This window comes from Terrapene carolina, unplaced genomic scaffold (genome assembly GCF_002925995.2).
Source record: "Terrapene carolina triunguis isolate 2854851 unplaced genomic scaffold, T_m_triunguis-2.0 Scaffold84, whole genome shotgun sequence".
Lineage (NCBI taxonomy): Eukaryota > Metazoa > Chordata > Testudines > Emydidae > Terrapene > Terrapene triunguis.
This window is the reverse complement of record NW_020664435.1, coordinates 2189533-2215840: the sequence shown is the minus strand read 5'-3', so window position 1 is coordinate 2215840 and position 26308 is coordinate 2189533. Positions and strand designations below refer to the sequence as shown.

Sequence of the window (26308 nt, the reverse complement as noted above, 5' to 3'; positions counted from 1 at the left end):
GTCTTTAAGGTGCCACCAGACTCCTTGTTGTTTTTGTAGATACAGACTAACACGGCTACCCCCGATAGTAAATATGAATGTCACATGACATATGTCATCTGAACGTCAGTCTGACAGACAAGGAAAATTCTCAATTAGCCTTATGAAAAAACATTTCTCTCAAGTTAATCTTCCCTTAATCCTCTTCTTTAGGGTTGGGATGGCAAACAGAAGGAAAGGGCAGTAGTGTAAACAGATATTAAAAACCCAACATTTAATAGCTAGCCTAGAGAAAGCCCAAGGCAGCCTTACCACTAAATTTTTTATGTGGCTACCATATATTGGAAGATGCAGCTTTCAATTCACATGTTCAGGCTGGGCCAGCCATAGGTTTCAATGTCACAAGCTCTGCCACACCACGATCAGAAACATTTCAGGGAAGAGTTAATTCATGGCAACAGGGGTATTTAACAAAGAAGAACCCCAGACCTCAAGGAATGGGGTCCTTCGAGAACACCACAGGGGAAAAAGAACATGACAGGCAGGATAGCTTACTCTGAAAAGCAGTTCCTTGGACTGGGAGGGAGCTTTAAAAAAGAGTGTTGAAAATGGGTAAGCTCCCATTCAAAAAGTTCTACCTTACTTGCTCAGAAAAAGGAAAAGGAACCACAAAGGCTTGCTACAGTAACTCAGAGCTACACTGCTCATGTTCAGCAAGAACTTAAAACAAAACTCCTCTCCCCCTCCCCACACGGGAACATGAGTGAGAGCGCACAACTGAAAGCTGTGCAGTACTTTTGTAGGCAAAAAACAGCCTTCCTGTTGTCTAGCCACGTGGCAGCAGGCAGCACTGTCAGGCAAGTGCTAAGAGCATCAGATATTGATTTTTTTTTTTTTTAAATGAATTGAGAACTAGGAAAAGCAAATAAAGTATTCTTCTTTCCCCGCACCCACCCCTAAGGGCCATGAATCTATTTTTTGCTTAGAGGACTTACATGTAATAAATTTAAATAAAAAAACTTTAAAAATTGGTTTTCGGACCCATACCTTAGAAGTAACCATGGACATTTCTTCTACCTCCTCCAACGAGGACTAGCATAGGTGCTGCTATTAAACCATTAACACCCACAGCACAGCCGGCTACACAATTAACTGGAAAATTGCTAAATCAGTTTCCAAAAAGAGAAGGTTACTTACTTCATACTAACTGGAGTTCTTTGAGATGCATGATCCCTCTGGGTACTCACCCACTTGAGAGTGGAAACTCTTCAACAGCAGTGTCAGTTGTTAGTCCATGCCTGCACTCTTTGCATCCTTATGCTCCCAACAGACGGCATAAGAGGCAGTGGGGAAGAATGACTTCCTTAAATTCATTGCAGAGGAGGATGTAGTTGGAAATCCATTTTGGAAGTCTTTGGGAAGAGACTGCTTCCCCTTTCATTCTCTCAGAGAGAAATAGCCTCAGATCTTTGAAAGGACTTTGTCCTGGTCAGATAGAAGGCTAGAACTCTACATACATCCAGGGAATGGAGGCTTCTGTCTTCACTACTATTGTGAGGTTTTGGGTAGAATACTAGGTGGTCAGCTGTTTGGTTCTAGTGAAAAAAAAACATCAAAAGGAGTCTTTTTAAGCCCTGGGGTATAATCTCGGGCAGCTCTGTGAAAGCAAACGTAAGGCGGGTCTGTCACAAGGGTCCCAAGCTCACCTGGCCAAGGTGATAGGGGTTAGGAAGGCTACCTTAAAACAAACAAAACAACAATAAGTAAGACTGACTAGGAGGCTAAGGGGTTAAATAGAGGGGTCATAAGTGTCAACTGCACCAGGTTCAGGTCCCAGACAGGCGTAGGTTTCAATGCCAGCATGAATGTTCTGATGATGCCTTTTAAGAACATTACCATTGTGGAATGGGTGAAACCGAGCAGTTTTCCCACTGGCGGATAAAAGGGATTAATATTAATAGCTGATAAACGTACCTGCAGTGAACTGATGGATAGGCCCAGTGACTTCAAGGAGAGAAGATATTCCAGGATAGGAGGTAAGTGATGCTGCTGAGGCCATAGGGAGAACCTCTTCTACCTGGTGATATAGCACTTCCTTGTAGAGGATTTCCCCCTATTGAGAAGATAGATTGAACCTCTTCTGAACAAGACAAGACCTTTGCCCATCGAAAAAACTAGGCCTACCAGATGAAGGGACACCGGGTTGGAGTGGTTTGTTCTGCCTCTGTTCTGGGACAGTAGACTCAGGAAGGGCTGTAGGTGTATGCACGGGTAAGAAGTCATCTGCAGGATAGTGAAGAACCAGAACAGCTTCTGCCACCATGGCAGCAGTAATCCTGATAGCACCATGTCCTGCTTGATCTTCTGAAAGATGTGAGGTAGCAGGGGAGTGGGAGGGAAGATGTACATCAACAAGTCCAGCCACTGCACTCGGAAGGCATCCTCTCTGGAATTGTGCTCCAGGTGTCCCAAGAGCAATAAGCCAGGCATTTCCTGTTTCCCTGGGTTGCAAAAGGTCCCATAATGGGAATGCCCACTGCCCAAAAATTCTGCTGGACCACCAAAAGAACAGAGCTCCCACTTGTGATCTTCATGAAAGTGTCTGCAGAGGTTGTCTGTTACAGTGTTCACTGCAGAAAAGGGTGCTCTGATGCTGGACACAGAATTACAGAACTTCATTGCTTCTCTACAGAGAGGGGTGCTGCCCCTTATTTGTTTATATAATAAAAACAGCCATACTGGGTCAGACCAAAAGGTCCATCTAGCCCAATATCCTGTCTTCCGACAGTAGCCAATGCCAGGTGCTTCAGAGGGAATGAACAGAACAGGTAATCAAATGATCCTTCCCCTGTTACCCATTCACAGCTTTTGGCAAACAGAGGCTAGGGACACTTCAGAACATGGTTTTGCATCCCTACCCGACCTGTTTATAATAAACAGTGGTCAAAATGTCTGACAATACCTGGACATGAGAGGACCCGATGAAGGGCAGAGATCTGGCTGTGCAGACTCTTGTGCAGCCAGGAACCCTGAGGTGTACCGTTGTCCAGGTGCACTCCCCAACCCAGTAAGGAGGCATCCGTCATGACAGTCTTTATGGATGGAACAGGAACAAAAGGAACCCCTATGCACACATCGTTTTTTATTTCCCCTCAGATTAGTGAGGATAGATGTTGCAAGACCCGTTTATCCAGAGGGGTCTCTGCTTGGGGCCCAGACTTTCTCCGCCATGCCTAGAGGCACTGGAGGCAGCGCCTTGCAAAGGGGGTCAGTGCACCAAACTCTCATTGCGGACTGAGTTCAAGTTGAGTAATGAGGTCGCTCATGGAGAGGAATCAGTTGAGGCTGGTATGCCCTGGCTCAATTGAGAACAGATTCACGTCAAATAAAGTCTATAAAACTCTTGTAGGGGTTAAAGTGGACTTTTCTGGATTTATCTGGAGTCCCGAGGAGTGAAACAGGTCAAGTAGGGAGGAGACTTCTGATACAACCATCCCCTGAAGAGCCAGTCACCTGGGCAAGGAAATATTGGTTTGCACTGTCAGAGCTGGTGCTTCGCTACCACAGTCAGAACCTTTGGAAAGGCTCTTGGGGCAGTCAATAGGCCGAAGGGCTCTAGGTCCACCATAAAGCAGAAGAATCTCCTGTGCACTGGGCGAATATCCTCCAAACCAAGGACTGCATACCAATTGTGTTCATTCAGGGAAGGGATTATAGGAGCCAGGGTAATCATCCTGAATGTTGCATGACGGATGAAGATATCCAGCTGCTTAGGTCCAGAATAGGTCTCCCGACCCGCTTCCTTTTGGGGATTAGGAAGTATTTGAATTAAGGGCCCTTCTGCATGTGTTGAGGCAATACAGGCTCTATTGCTCACAGCTGGATTAAGGAGCCCACCTCCTGTTTGGGAATCATCTCATGAGTGGGGTCCCTGAAGAGAGACAGGCAAGGGAATTTTGGAGAAAGGGGAGACAGGAATTTGATTGTGTAGCTGATTAAAATAACATGTACAAGACTGCTCTGTCTGAAATTATATGCTGCCACATTAGAAGAAAACAGATCAGACAGACACCAAAGGGGACGGGGCAGACTGGTTCTGCAAGGACTAGTTGATGGCTCAAGTGCCCTGTCAAAATGCCTTCTTGATAGGCGGCTGGGGTCTGAAGAGGGGACTGTGATGGTGAGAGATGTCTGGCATGTCCTTGGGGGCTGGACAGTACCTACAAGGTGGCAGCTTAGAATTTTTCCTGCAAGGTGCCAGGGTGTATGTTCCCAAGGAGCAGAGCATGGCATGAGAGTCCTTGAGGGAGTGAAGCAACACAGTCTTTTCACTAAACAGGCTGTTCCCCTCAAAGGGGAGATCTTCAACTGTGACATGGACCAAGGGAGCAGGCCTGGACTGGTACAGCCTCTGTCGCTCCATTACAGCCTGGACCACGAGGTAGCTCAGGATAGAGTGAGAGAACAAGAATTCAGTCCCTTTAGAGGTCACAAAGTACTTCTTCTCAGCCCGCTTTAGCAACAGGGCATAGGTAGCTGGTGTGTGCCAAACAGCTTTAGCAAGCTCCCATATGGACTCATGGACTGTGAGCACCACTTTAGAAGAAGCCAGAGAGTGGAGAATGTCTAGAAGCTTATGGGTGGGAGGATCCTGAACATTTCCCAATGGGATCTGAGGGTTTCTATAATCCTCCTCAAGAGCTTCTGGCATGTCTATAATCATCTGGGGGAGAGGAGAGACTGATGCCACCCCCTCACGTGAAGATGCTATCAGTGAATCTGACAATACCAACTGTTCCTGTTAAGCAACAGGGGGCTGAGACGCCTCCCTTGGAGGTGATCTCTGGAAGACAGTGCCCAGGGTCCTCAGTCTGGGTCCCAAATGCATGGATTCCATGGGCCCACATATGGCCAGGGGGTATATAAGGGAACAGATACAGGCCCCGGCAGGGTACCATTGATCCCTAACCCCATAGTATGGGTCATAGTAGGACTTCCAGAGCCTCCTGGAGGCCTCTTTCTGAGCTGAGGTCTTGTGTTTGGGCTGCCGGGGGGGGGGGGGGGGGGGGGGGGAGAGGGATGATAGCTGGGGTAAGGGAGAGAGGGAACATGCACGGTTTGTGTACACACAGCCTAGTGCAATGAAGACCTGGTCCATGACTGAAGCTTCTAATATACTCAGCAAATCTTTCCAGTCATTTGCTCAAGCAAGGAGATGACACAGAAGTAACAAAGTACTCAGTAAAGATCAAGTAGAGCAGGGGTCCCCAACGCAGTGCCCGCGGGCACCATGGTGCCCACCTACTGGCCGCCGGACAAGCAGCCGCCAAAATGCCGCTGAGAAGCAGCAATGTCAAAAAGCTCTACCGACAAAATGCCGCCGAATTTCGGCGGAATTTCAGCGGCAACGCCTCTCGAGGACGCCTCTTGACATTGCCGCTTCACGAATTTCGGCGGCATTTCAGCAGCAATGCCTCTTGGCGTTGCCGCTTCACGGCGGCATTTCAGCGGCTGCTTGTCCGGTGGCCATGGTCCTTGGCAGCTAGTCGTCCGGCGTCCACCCCACAGAAAAGATTGGGGACCACCGAAGTAGACTTTCTGCTGATTTCTGATCCCATAAAGTAATATGCCTCCCCACTAAAAAAAAAAAAAAATGCTGACAGAAAAATGGAAGCTATGGCTCCTTTGTCCAAAAATTATTTCAGAATAGTTGAGTCATTTAATCCCTTCTCCTGGCCTACGGGACTAGGTTTCAATTTGTGGGATGGGGAGAAGAGGTGAACGAGAAGAAGGAAACTATAGTTTGGTACCTTTACGTTTTATTTTATATAGCAATCAAAGCAAGCAAAATGTTTTCTTGCTCAGAGACATTTGTCAGTTAATTTCAGCTTCCTGTCTGAATCCTGCACTTTATCTTTTTCCCCCCCACCCAGTCTTCCAACTTTGCAAGTTTAGCAGAAATTCCCTTAGCCTTAGTTCTGCAGTTGCTCCCTTTGCTCCCCATTGGGTAAATGTAACAGGGGAGAACTGGCTAGGAAAATTAGGCCAGTCAAGAAGAACAAAAGAACGGCCATACTGGGTCAGACCAAAGGCCCATCCAGCCCAGTATCCTGTCTACCGACAGTGACCAATGCCAGGTATCCCAGAGGGAGTGAACCTAACAGGTAATGATCAAGTGATCTCTCTCCTGCCATCCATCTCCACCCTCTGACAAATAGAGGCTAGGGACACCATTCCTTACCGATCCTGGCTAATAGCCATTAATGGACTTAACCTCCATGAATTTATCTAGTGCTCTTTTAAACCCTGTTATACTCCTAGCCTTCACAACCTCCTCAGGCAAGGAGTTCTACAGGTTGACTGTGTGCTGGGTAAAGGACTTCCTTTTATTTGTTTTAAACCTGCTGCCCATTAATTTCATTTGATGGCCCCTAGTTCTTATATTATGGGAACAAGTAAATAACTTTTCCTTATTCACTTTCTCCACACCACTCATGATTTTATATACTTCTACCATATCCCCCCTTAGCCTTCTCTTTTCCAAACCGAAAAGTCCTAGAAAAGACACAGTCAAAGGGTTACATCATAGATTTAAGCATTGACACTAGTTTTTACAAAATGAAGCTTTTCGTGAGTAACTATATTTGACTTGGAGATGCCAGAGTTAAATGTAGGTTCTCAAGAAATTTATTGTTTACTATGTCTTGGTTCTAGCTGTGTTGCTCTGTATAAGTATGGCTTGAAGCAACAGCTGGAATCACATTTGTAATGAAATAAAGCTAGAAAGCAGTTTTGACACCCTGAATGACCTCCAAATCAAACAGACTATAACAAACAGAAGGGTCCATTTAATACAATGCAGTATGCAATTACCCTGCCACATGCAAGATTAATGAACAGAATTGTGATATGAAAACAAGGATATTCATTAGTCTAATTGTTTAAGCCTAGTTCAAAGTGTAATACATTTTTCATTTTGATGGCAACATTAAGCTTATTTTATTATATATACACATACATACACACACTGTTCCCCCTTTCTTACACCAAAAAGATATAAAACTCTATGTTCCTTGATAAAGCCACACTTAAAGTCAGAATACCAGTACATATTGTGAGCAATCTGACATCTCACGTCACTGGCCATTATGGACATGACACAATGATGAAAGAACAGATAGTGTAAGAAGAGTCTTTGGAACCAGTCCAAACCCTTGTGTACAGCATGTCGCTGCAAACTTAAGTGGCCAACCACAAAATATTATTTAGGTTGCACATGCTGAACTCACCAATATGCAGCCAATGCCACGAGGCCCATAGCAAGATGAACAATGGGTCTACGTTCATTGTAATTATCCTGCCACAGAATAGTAAGCAGAATCTGTCTCATCAGAAGCTCTCATTTACAAAATTAAGCTTTCTAGCCCAAGAACATAACTTTTAGACTGTGACTGCTGCTATCCCATCTGCTCATGTCTACAAATTACCTCTTGGAAGGTTGTTTTAGTCCTAACCTACTCCCATTCATTTTAACTCTGAAGTCTAATGATGACAATATAAAATGTCAGCACCAGTAATTATCTGACTGCTAAGCATTTTATCAGACATACAGCCAATATTCTTTACCTTTTTTCAGACTGACAGATAATCTGTGAGGGATAGCAGTGGGTGGCTGATTGTTGCCAATGGTTGCTAGAATAGGGAACTAGGAGTTCAACCTCCAAAAGATTTCAAGTCACCTCTGCCCACAAGGAAGGAAGGTAGATGATTTCCTTCTCCAGTGAGATTAATAGTTTTTCCTGGTTAAACCTCATCTAAAGATTCTCAACTCAAGAATTTTTCACTCATCTTTTCTACAAACATGTCTTTATCTTATTTTACATGTTCTGCTGACTGAACTTTCTCTCAAGCAGTCTATTTCGTTTCAGACTACTTATCATTTGGGGAACAAATGGCCAGATTTTCAAAGGCATTTTAGGTGCCTAAAGAGGCAGATGGGATTTTCAGAAGCACCTACAAGTGTAACTCAGATTGGCGTGAAGCACTTCTTAAAAGTCCCACTAGGCACTTATCCATATCTTTAGTCACCTAAATATCTTTGAAAAATCTGACTCAAAGTCACTACACCCGGCTGTTTGGCATGTATGGAGAGGGAAGACCAACTTCATCACTCCTAAAGTAAGCCCTGTAATGGATACAGTTTGAAGATGAAATATTACTCATTTTAGTAGATATTGATAATTAACACCTAAGAGACCTGAGTGAAGCCTTCGCCAAGCAAATGAGCTTACCTGCAGCCATTCATCATCACCTCTCTCTACTGAGGTTATGTCTACACAGCAATAAAAAAAAATAATAAAAAACCTGTGGCTGGCCCATGCCAGATGACTCAGACTGCAGGAGTGTCTGTTTGCAGTGTAGGCTTCTGGTCTCAGGCTGCAGCCCAAGCTCAGGGACCCTCCCACTTTGCAAGGTCCTAGAACCTGGGCTCCAGCCTGAACCCAGATGTCTACACTGCAATTAAAGAGCCCCACAGCCCGACTTCCACGAGCCTGAGTCAGCTGGCAAGGGCCTGCTGCAGGTGTCTAATTGCAGTGTAGAAATACCCTAAGAATCTCTGTACAGTCCCTGAAAAGGAAACCAGTAGCTTATGAGTCAGGAGAAAGAAAAGCCACCACAGACTAAATACGGCCAATTCATACAAGTGCACATAGGAGCATCTAAGATGGAGATCGGAATAGATGACCTGAATTTCTAACAAAGTAGATATATTCTGCTTCTTCTTAGTGAAGGTTTGTCAATAGCCACCACCTTTGAACTTCAATGGCTTTGCCACATGGGCAAACACTTACTACAAAGAAAAGCAAAAATAGTCCAGTATTAGGACACTTGTAATCATTCCTATTTAAAATTAGATTGGTGCCAACCTTGGACTAAGGCAGTTTCAAGGCTCTCATGGTTTCAGTAATTTTTTTGCATGGTTTCCTGTAGTTACTGCTGTTTTCAGACTGATTCCTTACTATCAGAGGCAGCATCCATGCCTGGCTCCAACAGAACTTCTCTGGCTCTGCTCAAAGGTTTGTGTTATATGGCCTCCCAAGAGTTTATGGTCTCAGAGACATTGTTTTTATTGCATTTGTGACACCAAACCCCTTGCACTTTTGTCATGTTGCAGTTAGTTTCCAATAAATGTGTCAACAAATCTGGTATCTGCTATTTGTTTGCCTTTGTATTCAGTCTTTGTGCTTTGTATTTTTTAGTTAGGTGCACTTCAGTTTTCACTGCTTACCAATACTCTAATTTGAAAGGCACAATTTTCATCAGCTCTACAATGCCCATTGCTCTCTTGAGTTGCATCAGGGTCGCATCCATTTGTAGTTTAAATTTTGGCCTGGTTATCAGTTGCAACAAATTATTTAGCTTCCATTTCGTTCATCTATTCCCACAATTTAGCTCTATTACATTGAGCTTTGCTACAGATCTATGATCTAACTTGCCAGGCTGTTTCTTGTAAAAAGCTGTGTCTTTCCCAAGTGACATCCTTGATTCTTCTCTAATTTCTTCGCAATAACATTTGCTCTTAAGAAAAGCTTGGAAGCACTGGCATGGGGGAAAGAGAGAGCAAACCCACCTACCCAACAAGACACTCCACTGCACATGCTTTTCTCTCTGGGAAGAGATGAGAGAACAAACACCACATGACAAATGTGTAGTCATGTTGCTTAATTCACTACTGAAAGCTCAGAGGCTACAGCGATGAGTAGAGCCCCACCAAATTCATGGCTCTGTTTGGTCGATTTCACGGTCATAGGATTTTAAAATTCATAAATTTCAGATATCTAAATCTGAAATTTCATGGTGCTGTAGTTGTAGGGATCCTGACCCAAAAAGGAGTTGTGGTGGGGTTCGCAAGGTTATTGGGGGGGGGGAAGAGAATAGAGTTGTGGTAATGCTACCCTTACTTCTGCACTGCTGCTGGAAGCAGCGCTGCATTCAGGGCTGGGCAGCCAGAGAGCAGCAGCTGCTGGCCGGGAGCCCAGCTCTGAAGGCAGAGCCGCCGCCAGCAGCAGCACAGAAGTAAGGGTGGCAATACCATACTATGCCATCCTTACTTCTGCGCTGCTGCCTGCAGAGCTGGGCCCTCAGTCGCCACTCTATGGCCCTCCAGCTCTAAAAGCAGCAGCGCAGAAGTAAGGGTGACGTGGTATGGTATTGCCACCATTACGTCTGAGTTGCTGCTGGCATGGCACTGCCTTCATAGCTGGTCACCCAGCCAACACTCTCCAACCCTCCCCCTCCTCCCAGCTCTGAGGGCAGTGCAGAAGCAAGGGTGGCAATACCGCAATCCCCCTAAAATAACTTTGTGACGCCCCTGCAACTCCCTTGTGTGTCAGGACCACCAATTTGGTAAACTCTGGTCTCCCCCATGAAATCTGTACAGTATAAGGTTAAAGCACACAAAAGACCAGATTTCACAGTCCATGACACGTTTTTCATGGCCGTGAATTTGGTAGGGCCCTAGCAATGAGCATATTAAAAGTCCATATAGAATAGTTCCCCTCCACAGTGAGGGATTCAGGTGGCTTCATTTGCTCTATTATTTGTAAGCATATAGTTTACTTCCAGTACCATGTAAAAGTTGCAACACAGATGTGCTAGAAGGTCTTTATCTTGACACCCTGCACCCAGTTACCTGACATGACATGGATCAAGATCACAAAAAAGATTAATATTAAGCTTGTCCCATGACAGAGACCAATACTGACTAGTCCAATGGCTACTCATAATCCATCCATACTACTAAACAGAATCATTCTGTAAGAAAACGTTACGAGGTCCCTTGACATGATAGGTTGTATTATGTAGTCATAATTTACGTTTCAGAGACAAATAAGTGGTTCTCTAGTGCAGCATATTCTAAAGATTGCTTGGGTGATGGGGTGTTTAATATATATTTATTTTCAGGAATTTTAAAGCTACTTTCTGGGGGGAATTATGAAGCTTTGTAGCTATAATTAACTCGTATAATAGTGTGAGATAGTTGAAAACTAAAAGCTAAATAGAAGGGGTAAAAGTCTACCTGCATCAGCCTGCCATCCTAGGCAAAAATCCCAAGACACAATTTCTTTGCACATTCAAGAGCAGGGGTGAAAAAACCCTGCAGGTCATCAGCATGTGTGTGCATTGTTTTTGAAAAGAGATAAGCAATGGATCTGGTAGGAAAGCAGTAACAGTAGGCTTGGAAGGATTACATATTTTTTAATTGATACACATCAATTTCACTGTACACACAAACTGACAAAAAAAAAAAAACTTCCACCAATAATGAACAGAAACGTAGACAAAAAAGGAAAAATGCTGCTTCAGAACTTAGTCAAAATCCAGTGATGTAGACTTTTGAATTAGGCTGGTTCGAAATGGACTAGTGAATTAATAGTAAAACAGGTATGATTTGTTGAGTTTAGGATATTTACTTTGTAAATTTTGTCATGTGATGTTGACAATTTGAATTATAATGATGTATGAAGCTTTAACTTTTTGAATCTCAATGTCTATCATTAAATTGTCTGTCCCCTCCATAATTTCCTGAAACTGTGAATTTGAGAGAATTTTTTAAATTGCTTAAGAATAAGCCTCTATTATCCATCAAAATAATAAAAATAAATAAAAATCTAATACTGTGAAGCCTACATAATAGCAACATAGCAAGCCATTTGAAGATCATATATTCTTGACATTATGTAGGCTAGGAAAAGAAGTGTTTTTTAAATTTATTTAACTCAAGTAAAATTTGAAACAACTTAGCACCTAGTATAGGCACAGTTTAACATAAGCTAGCTGGTTGTAGTATGTCCTAGGGGGAGCCCAAGTTACACCACACAACCAGCTGTCACAATTTTAAAAGGTGTTAAGTTGTTAATGTAGCAGATGTAGGTACATTTGAGTTTTCTAGTTATGTATGAAAACAGCCTTTTAAAAGGTAAACTGTAATGCAATACAAGATCAAACTGCTACAGCAAAAAAAAAAAAAAAAACAAAACCTAACCCCCACAAAATCCACAGTTCTGACATCTCTTAATTTCTCTTTTGAAGAGAAGAAAAACAATTGTAAGAAAGGCATCTGAACTCACAGATTTTAATGTTAAACGGTACTGAATCAGACAGGAGTTCTCAGTGTTGATATTAATGTTGCCAACTCTTGCAAATTAATTATGAGTCACACAGTTTTGGAGCCTGCAGCAGGAGCTCTTGCGAAGATGCAAAAAGCTCCTTTGCTCCTGTGATTTTCAGAGTTGGTTTGAAAACGGGTGCACCGCTGTGGGCAAGAGACTCTGTGAAGGACCAGACCGGTCCTTGCCACTGCCCTGCCTTCATCCCTATGTAAGGAGCAGAGGGTCATGGCAGCAGGAGAAAGGGAGCTGTGGGAGGGCCCAGGGAAACAAGAATAATAAAATTACGCCTAGCTACTTGCAGTTATGATTACATTAATTTTATTTTAAAAACATTCAATTTGTCATTGTATAACTGATCAAACCTATAAAAAGTAGAATATTTAAAAAACATTTTAAAAAATCTCAATGTATTTGTAAAAACAAAGATTCTAAATAATTAATATTGTATTAAAAACGGCTTGCACAGTCATGCCACACTGAGGCCCAGAGAGTAGATGGCCCCTTACAGCTTACCCATGTACGCATCAGTCTTGATATCACCATGCATTGTCCATCTAGCGCAGGATTTGTACTGCAAGCCATCAGTTTTGATGTGTGTGGTAAATATAGAGCGTTGCCAACTCTTGCAATTTGTTTGCAAGCAACAGGATTTCAGAGGGTGTGGGAGCTGGTCTCCCCATGACAAGAGACGCTCCAAACCCCTCGCGAAATTCAGCCCTGCTTGAAGCTGGCAGTCTCTCCCCTTGCTCATTCTTTGCTCCCTCTTGGGAGAGCAAACCAGCAGCTCAGCATAGCTCCACTCCCTCTTCCCCTACTTGGAGAAACACGGACAGGACAGTCAGGGCTGGCTTTAGGCCGATTCCCCCCGATTTCCCGGAATCGGGCCCCAAGCCTTAGGCGACTTTTTAATTTTTCTTACTCACCCAGAGGCGGTCCGCTCCGGGTCTTCGGCGGCGGCGGCGGGGGGGTCCTTCAGTGCCGCGGAAGACCCAGAGCGGACACCCACCCCCCCCGCCGCCGAAGTGCCGCCGAAGACCCGGACTGCCGCCAGGTATTCGAATCAGGCCCCGCAGGTCCTAAAGCCGGCCCTGAGGAAGTGCCTCTCCTCCTCCCCTTTTGCACCCAAAGAACCCTAAGAGGAGCAGCGATGAGGCTGGGGGCTGAACTGAGAGAGAAGGGGGAACAGGATTAATTGCTGAGCAGGGAATGGGCACATGTGGGGGTGAGAGCTCCTGCAGCAGGGCCAAAAAAATCACCTTTCCCAATGCTCTTCTCCCAAGTGTAACACTAACTCTCTCGCATACACCCAACAGAATTTTAAAAAAAATTCAAGAGACTAAAAAAAAAACCCACAATATAATTTTCTTTAACAAAACAAAGCATGATTTTGCGGGGGGTCGGACTCATGATTTTTGATCTCTTGATCTCTATACACCAATGAACAGCTTGTACATGCACACAATACGCATATCTTCACTGTGTTTTTCGTGTAATCTATTACATACTGAGCAATTTGTAGTTTAGTCTGCATACAATTTCTAGCCAGTGTTGCCAACTTCTAAAAGAGACAGACTCGGTCTTTTTTTAAAGAAAAACAAAAAAACTAAACACACACAACCACCCACCCACAAAAAAGCACTTATCTAAACAGTTTCAGGGACTTTGAGTTTCTTCAAGTTTTGTTTCAGTGGAAACGGTCTGAAGTCATGCTTAATTAGGCAAATAAAGTAGCAATATCAGAATTTACTGGACACCAGAATAATAAGATTTCCAGTTTCTTTAGCCAAAAATGCTGAGAATTACTGTAGGAACGTTTGGGCAAAGACTGTATGGTGCTTGCTACCATAACAAGGAAATCAAACTGGCCATGTTAAAAAACAACAAAAAACACATACTAGTAAAAAGTAAGAATTTCAGTGTGATGAAGCATAAAAGAGGAAAAATTACATGTTTAAAACAAAAACAATGAGGAGCATGCATCTGAAGAAGTGGGATTTTTACCCACGAAAGCTTATGCCCAAATAAATCTGTTAGTCTTTTAGGTGCCACCGGACTCCTCGTTGTTTTTGTGGATACAGACTATCACGGCTACCCCTCTGATGTTTAAAACGCAAGATTCATTTGAAGTCACTGTATGTTAGATATGAAAAGTTAGGGACCAGAGAAACTTCTGGAAGAATCAGCAAGCAACACAGCAGTCCAATACATATCCATCTAATCCTCAGAAACAGAAGATTCTTTCACTGTAATATCAGAGCACTATTCTGCAACAAGTAAAATTTGTGCATTATGTTACAAAAGTTGGACGGCCGAAGATATTTACTTCTACACTTGTAAAACGAAGAGGGTTAGCACTGCTCTAAACATGTGCACTGGGAGGAGAGAGAATAGGCTACATAGTGTCCTAGGAGGTTTAGTATTCTTCTAAATTAAAAGTACGTATTGAGCAACAAACAAAAATTTGCCCCTAGTGGACTACAATCATGTTATGTAGACTATTTCTGTTCAGGACCAAGGGCATGTCTACACAGGAAGACAAGCCGAATTAACTCCAGGTGTGAATTTAAGGGGGTGGGGGGCGCAGTTCAGTTGCAAATTTAAAATAGGATCTTCTGATAAACAAAAGAAAAATGGATTTTTTTTAAGTAAAATCATATTGCTAAATTTTTTTTTTTTACTGCTTAAGGCACCTGTGATCATCGAAGAGCCAACATTGCAAAGACCTTGACTACACTAGGCTTCCCCCTCTCCCTCCCAGCCTCATTTTCAAATGGCGCTGAGCCAGTGAGAGCAACAAAGCCAGTAATAATGGGGACACTAATGTAGATGGCTCCTGGCAATTGATGGTATTGCCTCTACACTAACCCGCCTATCGTTACCAGCAACACAACTGAACTTGTGGTAGTAGTGATTGAAAATTTTGTGCATGAAACAAAAAACAAACAAAAAACCCTGGTGTAGACACCCTTTAAGAGTGAGGTGTGGTTACCACTTGATTTTGTGCTTCATGAGAATGGTTTAAGTGACAATTAGTTAGCCCTCTGCAAATCCTAGGAGACAACGGAGAGCTCAAGCATAACCAAGATTCTGATCCGAGGTGCAGTACTTTAACAACTGTCAATTATGTGGAAAAAAAATTAAAAAGGTCACTTAAATAGCAGGCCAACTAAGGAATATCAGCTGGGCTCACTTGATAGAGTTATCATTGGGACCCAAACCCTGAACCCCACAATGCCTTTTTAAAAGTTATTTCCTGAAGTAGAGCCATGTTTAATAAGGATGCATCTGTGTGCAGCGCTTAGCATTACAATAATGCCCAAAACTACTATAGCTAAGAAATTCTTCAAATTTGATATTGTCAACAAACCCAGACACTAAATTTTGCTTAATACTGGGTTTTTATATAGCACCTTTCAGCCACAAATCTCAAGGCACTTTACAAAGCACATTAAGCTCCTATGTGAACACTTTATTCTGAAAGAAAGTGGTTTTAGTTCACTTGTGAATTAAGCTAAACAAAGGCCACTTTACTTTTGAATGAGGGCATCCACACAGGGATTTGATGCACTTTAATTCACACCTGTAGTTAATTTGACTTAAGTTCACATCTAGACAAGCCCTTAGTCCTGAACAGAAATAGTCTACATAAACAAGATCAAAGCCCAGTTTGCTTCATTTTTCCTAAGTACAACATTATCACATTAAAACATTCAAGAAAATGGGGCTCTAAGCAATTTTCAGTGTTCAATAAAGTCTCATTGAATTGTCAATAACTAGAGCCCCTACCAAAAATCACAGTCCATTTTGGTCAATTTCACGATCATAGGATTTTTAAAATAGTAAATTTCATAATTTCAGCTATTTAAATCTGAAATTTCATGGTGTTGTAATTGTAGGGGTCCTGACGCAAAAGGGAACTGTATGGTGGTCACAAGCGTAGTGTGTGTGTGTGGGGGGGGGGGGGGGGTTTGCAGTACTGCTACCCTTATTTCGTGCTAGCGGCGGCACTGCCTTCAGAGCAGGGCACAGAAGAAAGAATGACATGGTATGATATTGCCACCCTTACTTCTGCGCTGCTGCCTGCAGTGCAGGGCCCTCAGTCAGCAGCCACCACCCTCTAGCTGCTCCGCTCTGAAGGCAGCGCAGAAGTACAGATGGCAATACCATGACACCTCCCCGCCAAAATAACCTTGCAATCCCCCTGCAATGCCCTTTTGGGTGAGGTCCCCCAATTTGAGAAACACTGGTCTCCCCCGTGAAATCTGTATAGTACAAGATAAAACCACACAAGACCAGATTTCACAGTCCATGATGCATTTTCCATGGCCATGAGTTTGGTAGGGCCCTGTCAATAACTTTGTATAGAAATAGTCATAGTACACAACACAGCTGTGTAGTCTTCTGTGCATCAACAGCATAGAGCAGAACAAAACCCAACTTATCTAAGGAGACCCTCCCAAACAGACCACAAGAAACTTCAAGTATCTACAGTAAAAGGCTGAATGACCATGTTGATCTTGTTGTAACTTTACCTTCCAGTCCCAAGGACCCTGGGTACTTCAATTCTGAAACTGTGAACATGTAACTATCCATAATACTCACCTCTATCCTAGCTCTAATGCAGGTGTACTTAATGTGTTTTAAAACCACTGTTAGAGCAAGAAGATTCCAAGGTGAGGCTGCCACTCTAGCCTTCCTTTGGAGTTTCCTGGCTTTTGTTAGTTACATCATTAGCTATTTGAATGACTATTTCTTTTTAGTGGATTGTTTAAATAGTGGCCTGGGAAGGCTGTTTTGCCATTAGATGCTACCAAAAGTAAAAACCCTCATTTAACAATGCATTTTGTTAACAAGATGACAATTCTCACCGTTTCTCAGCCACTCTTCCCCATGCAGTATAGTTTTGCTACCATATATTTTTAGTTCTTGGTCAGTTATGTTTCTGTAGAATGATTATGAGGTTTCTTCCAGAGGATGGTCTTAGTATTTTCAAAGTACTTATTATTCATTTATCAGACACCACATGTGCACCAGTTAATATACCACCACCACGACGCCATCTAGCTAATCAATTAGTTGTTCAATAATGAATTGCTACAAATATATTACTAATTTCATAGATTCATTTACATTACAGCTTCGAATGTAGGAATATGAAACATTTGACATTTTACAAAGAAGTCAGAGTGAAGTTTTATAGAAGAGGATGATCATCACAGGAGGAGCTCTGTTGCTCATGTAATAAACTTTTAAAAGTATCCCAGAAAACGTTTTTATGTAGAAAAGACATACATCTAAAATAAAAATAAGAATGCAAGATGGCTTACTCCTCCCTTGGAATTTAACCAAGTGGGAGCTCGAGCTCCTGAACTGCCCTTAGCTTGTTGCTGGAGAGTATGGAGCACTCACTTTGGAAGCTGTAACACCACTCTTCTCATAGTCTTACTGCATGTGGCTGTGCTTTGGTAGGAAATTGTGACAAAGAACTTTAAGAACACTTAAAAGAGTGAATGAATTTCACTACAGTTATCACACATCCAATAAGTCTGGTCTAAACTAAAGCACTATGGGCCAATTTTTAAAGGAAGGAAATTATCTGGCCCTTAACGCTGAACAAGTATTGTTTCAAAGGGTAATCATCGGCTACCCCATTCTGGATTTTACACGGATAAAGTTATTTGTTATTTAGGACATCCACTAGTAGGCACAGAGGAATTTTGCAAGCACTACAGGAGGTCCAAGTGCTAATGAGGAGATTTTTGCATTTCCTCTCATTGGCCCTCCCCCTTCTCCAAAACATGCTTTTCTAAACACTCATTCTATTAAATTTAAATGGCCTGTTCTTTGCTCCTCTGACAACCTTATAAAAAAAAAACTGGAACTAGAGAACAGATCAGTTAGAATTACATTGGCATAAACTCTAGTAGCCTAGCTGTCCCTACTAAATAGAACTAACACTTCCCAACGCATCCAGTTTTTCAACCAATTGAAAAGATATTTATTCAGCAGCGTCCATGGAATTTTTCTGCACTCATTCAGTCTTCAGGCAGGGATCTTATCTCCAAAAGTAGTACAGAATCAACACAAAAATAACTAGAAGGGAGTAAATCATCCTGAACAATGAAGTTAATGGAAAATTCCACTGAGGCATCATGCTAAGCTCCAAAGAGGGAAGGGAAAGAGAGGAGTGCCATTTTCCAGTTTTAAATTAAGTCAGTCCAAGCTGACACATTGTTACTATTTTAGAACAGGCATAGACATTTCAGCTGCATGTTGAAAATGTTTGTCTTCACGACGAACGCCTTTAAGAAAATATAGCCACCAAAAATAACTATTATATAAGGAGATATTATTTAAAAAAAGATTAGACTAGATTAAGCAAGAGTTTGGCAATATCAAACTCCTATCTCCTTTGTATTATAAAGATATGGCTGTAATCTTAACCAGGAGTATGTAGACAAGTATTAATATATTTGCCAAAACTGATTACTTCCTTTGAAAGTTGGTTTTTCCTGCTGCATCACATTCTCTTCTCCCAACACCTTTTAATGGTTTTCTGCTTCTACAGTGGAGTATTCATAGTCTTGCTAATGCAACATCAATATCTTGTAGACAAGTCTGTCATCTTTACTGTTAAGTATCCATTTGGATGGTGTTAAGTCTTGACAGTAAGCAATCTTACTCCTGGAGTTACATACAGTAAACTTGACTATCTAAATATTCTCTGCATTCCAACAAATCTCTCCAGATTTTTAAAAATACAGTTCTACATGCTATTTGGTTTTTAAACTTTTTTTGGGGGGGGGGGGAGGGGGAATGTATGATTCCCCATCCCTTCAAGCCAGCTTACCATGTATTTCAAAAATTTGATCAGCTATAAACTTGAGATTCAGGGACTCTTTAAGACTCTGTTTCTAATTTCACTATATGTGCTTTCAAGTTTTAGGGGAAATCCATTACCCAAACTATTTAAGCCTATAAAAGCAGTTTGTGCTGTGGAAAGCATACATTCTCCACCCCCCAATCCCAACCACCCCTCTCCTCCACAAAAAAGTAAATGAGACAAGGTGGGTGAGAGACCAACAGAAGTTGGCCCAATAAAACTCTCTCACTCACCTTGTCTCTCTAATATCCTGGGACCCACAGGGCTACAACACCACTGCATAATTAAAAGCAAAAAAGCTACACACATTCCCTACCTCACAGGTCTGACCAGAAGGCAGATTCACAATCATACTCTTTGCCTATGTGTACTAATTTCCCCACCACAAAAACAAAAATTTTAAAAATGCACCATCTTTTGAAGTAAGCAATGGGACCCAATGACAACTTTACACCTACTTTTAGGTTAGCAAAAATAGATGTTAGATCCCTAAAGTCAATACTTCTTCCTCTGAAATATTTATATTTACAATACCAAGTGAACTGTTAAGAACATTGGTGGGTCTTCTAGCGGTTCAGAGCGGTTCAGATGAAACGATAAAAGTTTATAGATAGTGCTCAAACAAATCAAACAAAAAAAATGAAACCACACTCATGGGGACTAGAAACAATGAGCCCATCTCCAACTGAAACCAAATGGAAGTGGAAGAAGGTTTAGAACTCCTCTCTTCCCCGCCCTTTGATTAAGGCAGGAGGGTGCAGTTGAGATGGGAAGCCTCCCATACAGGACAGTCTAAAGCAAACCAGCACATTCTCGCTGCCAACCAGTAAACACGTTTCTGGGAAAGAACTTAAAGCTCATCCGGCTTTCAGGCCCATTCGGAAGTGCTTGTTCTGAACGCAAATATCCTCTCCCCGTTTACCGTAGCCAGCGTTACACACGAGACACTTAGTTGTTACACTGATGTTTCTGATGGGAAAATGAAGACACTCTAACCAGCTCCCCCACCCCCTTGAATATTTCCGACTAGGTTTCCAAGGATAGCTAGCCGAAGGGAAAGGAATCAAGAGGACCCGCGGGCTGGTGGGAACACAGTCCAGGCTTCGTACTGATACACCGGCTGCCCTCTCCGGGTGCAGGCGGAGGGAACCTGGAGCCCCAGAAGGGCTAAGGGACTCCATGGCACCCGCCGGGAAGAGCTGGGAGAAGGGGCCCGAGGCAGAAGGGCGAGCGGGCAGCTCGGCGTAGGCAGCCGGCGCACACTTGAGCCCGGCGTTCCCGGGGGGGTTTCTAAGGCGGCTCAGTCGGGTGAGCGCGGACAGCTCCACGAGAGACTGGAGGGGGACGGGGCGCGCGGGAAGGGGCAGCCCCGGGGGGGGAAACCCGCGGACCCCAGCCCAGCGCCGCCAAAGGCGCCGGGGCCGGCGGGGGGGGGGGACGCGGGACTCACCTCGTCGTCGTGGTGCTGGCAGTAGCTGGCCCGGTCCGGGAAGACGGAGGCGAGGATGCTGTAGGGCGCGGCGGGGTAGGGCTGGCCGAGGGCGAGCTGGGCAGCCGGCCCGGGAGCGGCGGCGGCGGCGGAGCCGGGCGCCCCGCCGAAGCGCTCGATGAAATGGTCCTTGGTGAGGCGGACGCGCTGGTGCGCCCGCACGCAGTTGTCGCACAGGTGCTCCTGGCAGTCCAGGCAGCGCGAGCTGGCCGCGTTGCCCTCGTCGCAGGAGCTGCAGCGGGGCTCGCCCTGCCGGCTGTGCGGCCGCCGGAGCAGCAGCGAGGCCGAGCCGCCCCCGCCGGAGGAGGACGGGGACGGGGCGACCGCAGAGGCGGCGGCGGGGGACGAGCCGCTGCCGGCCGAGCGGTGCTGCTGCTGCTGCTGCTGGCGGGGGTGGTGGTGCCGGTTGTTGCTGCCGCCGCCTCCCCCTCCCCGGCCGTTGTTCTTCTGCTCCTCGGCGGCGGCGGCCGCCACCACCACCACGTCCAGCAGGTTGCTGAGGAGGAAGTTGGAGGAGGGCAGCGCGTCCATGCCCGAGGGCTCCGAGATCACCACCTTCTGGTCGCAGATGGGGCAGCGCAGCTTGAGCGCGTCCCCCGCGGCCGGGTGCTGGCGCTGCGCCTCCAGGCACTGGCGGCAGAAGGCGTGCAGGCAGGGCAGGACGTGCAGGCGGCGGGACGGGGCGCAGGACGAGCCGCCCGCCGAGGAGGAGTTGGAGGTCTGCGAGGAGGAGGAGGAGGTGGAGGAGTTGGAGGAGATGGGAGCCGGCGAGCCGCACATCTCCTTGCACAGCGGGCATAGCTGGAAGTCCGCCTCGGGAAACGAAGCCATTTGCAAGCGGCCTGGCTGCGGGGGGAGGGGGGCACGAGCCGCGGGGTGCAAGCGCCTCAGCAGCAGGGACTCATGGAGAAACCGGATTGCAAATCGCTTGGCATCGATTATTAGTCGGTGTCTGCAGGGAGCCGGATCCTCGGAGCGCCTCGCCCCCGGGGAAGGTGGGGGGCGCTGGGTGCGGTTGTCCCGTTCGCTGCTGGCCAATGGAGTCTGCCTTCCCTACCCGTACTTAGCTTCCGATCCCGGTCCGCATTGGACAAATTGTATCGATTTCCCAAAACTAGTCACTGGCTGACACAGAGTCTGCCTGTTTCCCCCGGGGTCGGCACTTCTACAACGTGGTTGGTGACTATGTTCTTCTTCAAGTGCATGGGCGCCACTCCTGTAAACCCCCCCCCCCCCCAAATCCAGTGTGAACTGGACCTAGCGCTGCGGGAGGTTCGGCTCCGATTTCCTCAGCAGCCGGAGAATAGCGCCGGGGGGTCTGCGGGGCAAGCCCCCCTCTGACCCCGAGGGGCTGCTGGGCGGCGAGGCAAAGGACTTCCAAGTTAGCTCCTGGGGAGGGGGGGGGAAGAGGAGAAGAGGAAGGAGAGAAATATTTTGTTTGTTTTCCCCCTTTTGCGGCTCAGTCCAGCTCTAGGAGAGGCAGAGACACTGAAACACAGTGGCCAAGCAGACTCCTCCGGCTCCAGCCCTCCCCCGCCGACGCCTGCTCCACCACCGCATGACTGGGGGATGGGGATGGAGGGCGGTGTTGGTGCCGGACCCCCCCGGGAGACACTCAGGCTGGCGGGATGCAATAAAGAGAGACACCCAACACTGCAGCGAGCAGGGGGTCGCTTCGGTGCTCCTCGGTCCTGGTGGGCGCGTTCTCCCCAGCCCTGGGTCGCTCTGAGCCGCTGCCCGCACGCCCTCCTGGGCTGGCTCCGCTCCCGCTCCGGGTCAGCCCCAGACCGGCTCGCTCCAGCACGCGGTCTCCCCTCTAGACTCGCAGCCCGGGCAGGCTCGGGGTGGCTCGCACACGCTGTAGCAGCAGCGGTAGCCGCCGGGTAGAGTAGCAGCGGCAGGTCCCCGCCGGCCGCCCTGAATTATTCATGGGGGGTGTATTATATTCGCTTGCACAAATTGGAGCCGCTGTGCAATGCTATCCGAGAGTCCCACGCTCACCCCCCTCGTCCTCTCCGGTTCTCGCTCGCTCGCCTGAGCCTCTGCAACGACTGGGATCACATTTCCTTTGTCATCTCGCCTCTTCGTGTAGTGTTTTATTAAGAAACAAAAGTAAAAAAAAAAGCGCTTCCCCCGCAATTTGCACAACCAAATCCACTAGCGATTGGCACCGGGTTTGAATTAGCAACAGCGGCAGCAATAGCAATTACTCACTCAGCAGCAGCAGAATCCCAAGTGATACAGATAATGTTGGATTCCAGCAGAGCCATCGCACGGGGGGGAGGGGGGAAATGGGTGGCTTCTCCCCTTCCCCTCTTTGTCGCGGTGGGGGCTTGGGGTGGTTGCTTTCTCCTCAGGTTGTGTTTGAGAGCATGGCTTTTGCAGGGGCTCCGGGCAGCTCGTGCTCTGGGTACGCGCCCTCTCCTTTTCCCTCTCTCTGGACGCCTGTTATTGAAACTGATCAGAGTTCGGAATCCTTTTAATCTCCAAAGGAGCGAACTCACTTCCGCCTGAGCTCTGAGGGGGTGGCTAGGGGGAGGGGGGTTTAAAGGCAAACAGGAAACATTAACCCTCTTACTAGTGCTGGCTTTTCTGTGCTGCCTCTTTCCCTAGCAGCCGTGGATTCCTGAATCTTCTAGTAATTCGGCTTTTTAAGACTGCGAGGGCTGCTTATAGTATTTTAAGGCTTATAATGCGTTGTCTGTCCGTCTTTATATTAATTAGTTCTACAACTGCTAGATACGTTTATGTGTACTAATTGTGATTATTTTATCTTTTATACGTGTAATCATGTGATTCTCATTGTAAAGAAGGAGCGACTTGATGTTAAAAGCCATTGAGAGGACAATTATACAACTTTGATTACATTTTGAAAACATCTAATTAAAAATATAGTTCTAAGCCTTAAGTCACTCAGTTTAAATAACCCCTTTTGTTATGTCCTGGACAATTATTTATTGACTAAACCTCATACCTGTGATCCAGTTTAAAATTAAAACAACAAGAAATCCTGTATCAAAATGTAAGGGGTGGGTGAAAGGATTGTAGGATTAGTATTTAAGAGCTCTTTAAGAAGAGAAGTAAGTACACAAAACTAGCCTTAATGTAATATATGAAGATTGCACCAAAAAAAATTAAATAAAGGTTTAGTGTTTTAACCAAGCTCTCAAAAGGCAGGAAATTCCAAGAGTAAAAGTTGCTGCTTCACTGTTAACTCAGCTAGATTGCTTGAACTGTGTATATATGGTGTGCTTTAATGCACCATCCATGAAAAGATACATGATGTTTTACAAATAATAAGGGAAACAAAATACTGAAGAGATTTAAAAAAATGAAAATGAGGTCGGGTTAGAGTTAGAAATGAGCTACAAAGCCAAAACGGGTACAAATATATAAATGAAAATATTAGGAAAGTGCTGAAACTGTCAAATTTGGACATAAACCGGGTATGAAACAAACAGCTAAAAGGCAAAAGCTAATAAAATAAATGAGCAAAATAGGAAAAAGAAAAACAGGGTAAACAGATTGTATATCCTTCCTCCTCCTCTTTTAGCTCTATCCTACAAATATTTATGCACATGCTTTCCTTTTGTGCCAAGAAGTAAGCACATGTTTAAGTATTTGGAGAACAGGGGCTTTACTCTGTATGGTCCTGGATGCTGCAAAGAGATTTGCAAATGAGGACCCTTTCTCTTGCACAGCCACATTGACAAGAGTGGGACTCCCTGAAAACATAAAAGTCCACACATACAGATCAGACTATGGGAATGGGCTGTAAAGTCAATGGGACTGCTCACATGCATTAATGTATGTATAGGCAGGAATGTTTACACTATAGGATCATAGCCCTAGATTGTAATATCTTCAGGGCAGGGATTTGTCATATTTATAAAGGACTACTTCCTGATGCTATACACATTTATACTATATATACAAATGTCCAAGGTGGTTGAGTTATTACTGCAGAAGACATCCATTTTGCATTTAATTTCCTCATTTTGTTGTTGTTGTTTGTTTTGTTTCACCCAAAGGAATAAAAGAAAAAACATTGAGCTATCAATTGTGTACAGGTTAAACACACTACAGGCTTGACCAGGAGAGATTACAAAATCATTGTGCCACAGTCAAACCTCTATTACCTGAAGTCTGGTTGACCAGAATTCTGTTATCTGAAAGTCAGTTGTTTCCCCCAAAATTTGAACAAGCTTAGGTCTACTGGACCAGCAGAGGACTCTACTACTGGGGAGTTTGTTCTGTTTAATATAGAGCTAGTTGACTGATTCATACTGCAAGGTGCACTGGCTCACCAAACAGCTAACACTTGCTAACATGGTCACTTGGTTGCTCAGATAAGAGCTTCCTCAGTGGATCTTGTCAGCTTCTTCATTCAGAAATAGTCATCTAATCAGACAGAATTTCCAAGGTGGACTATTTCCATGTACAGCTTACACCCATGCTTTGCACGTTAACACTATTTGGCTTTTTCAGCTAACAAACTTGAACAAAGAATTTTGCCCCTCCATGCGCCTCTAATAGGGTCCCAGTGTTACACACACATTCTGTAAACTCCTCAACACTTACAAGATCCACTGCATTTGTGCTAAACCTTCTAAGCCTTACAGCACACTGTTTCTTCCTGTTTCAGCAACAGAGCTTGTAAACTGCTGTAAACAATTAGCTCTCTACAGTGTTTCTTATGCCACAATCATCACCTTCAGAGCTGAACACCTACAATTTTTTAAAAATTGAAATTGTATTTCCCCCTCACCCTTTAAAGATCAGAGCAAGTTGCTTGTTTTGATTAAGGGTGGGTTTTTATTTTGAGTACAAAAAAAAGATTGAAGTAAAGCTAAACTTAGTTTTGCATTTAGTTCTAAAAGTGGTGAGATCCACACTCCAGTATTAGCTAACTGATCATTCATATACACCTCATCTATCTTTAACTGCACAGTTAATAGCTTAATGGATTTTTCTGCTGAATATGCTTGCCCCCACATTTTTGAATCAGCAACATTTTGTTACGTTAAAAAACATTTCCTCCCCCTAATGTGTTAAATCATCTACTGTTCACTAAAACCCTCATCTTGCAAAAGTGGATGTAATAGTCTAAAGGTGATGGCTGCAGCTTAAGAACCTCCACTTTCATGGGTAGAAAGCAGGATTGGAAACATTTTTCTATTAATTTTTTAATGGGCAGGTAATTAAAATTTGCTTATGAAAATTGTCCTAATTTTCAGGCCATAGTCTCATTCTCTTCTGTAAGCTAAAACGAAATATTGATGCTTCTGTGTTTGTCTAAAGAAGTTTCTCTGCATTCTGCTAATTCTCTTTTAGACTATTGTGCCAGTGTTTCTTTTTTTTTTCTTCTTTTAATGTGTTTGACTCACACTTGGTCTTAAATTTTATTTTGTCCTGACTTAAATATAAATTAAAACATCATTACCAATGCTAGTTTGAGACCATAAGTTAGAATTGAGACTATGTAATAATTTATTTTGAATTAAAGTACAAATTCTAATACCTAAACAATATTAGAGTTAATGTCAGATATAGATTTCCAATTGAATGGACAATAGCACTTGTCTAGTCCTCCATTCGTGCTGTCTCCCTGTGCTCATCATAACTGTGTCTATGAATGTTTTGTTCCGTTCCCTCTTCAAACCGGTGGAGAATTGCATCATGGGGCCGGAAAGCAACTGCACTTGAGCTATTCACTAGAATCTGCATCACATCTTGGAGTATGCTTTTACCAATATATGTGGAGGCTTGTTGTGATTAATGTCA

At 44.4% G+C, this 26308-nt stretch overlaps 1 protein-coding gene across 1 annotated transcript in view; it reads right to left on the bottom strand.

Annotated features, from left to right (window-relative positions):
• The window catches only part of TRIM71 (tripartite motif containing 71), an 82322-nt gene extending 60967 nt beyond the window's left edge, over positions 1–21355 (bottom strand). Inside the window, exon 1 of the mRNA XM_024209806.2 lies at positions 20486–21355. Coding sequence (XP_024065574.2) covers positions 20486–21355 — 870 coding nt within the window. The remainder of the gene's footprint in view (positions 1–20485) is intronic.
• Between the last annotated feature and the right edge of the window lie 4953 nt (positions 21356–26308).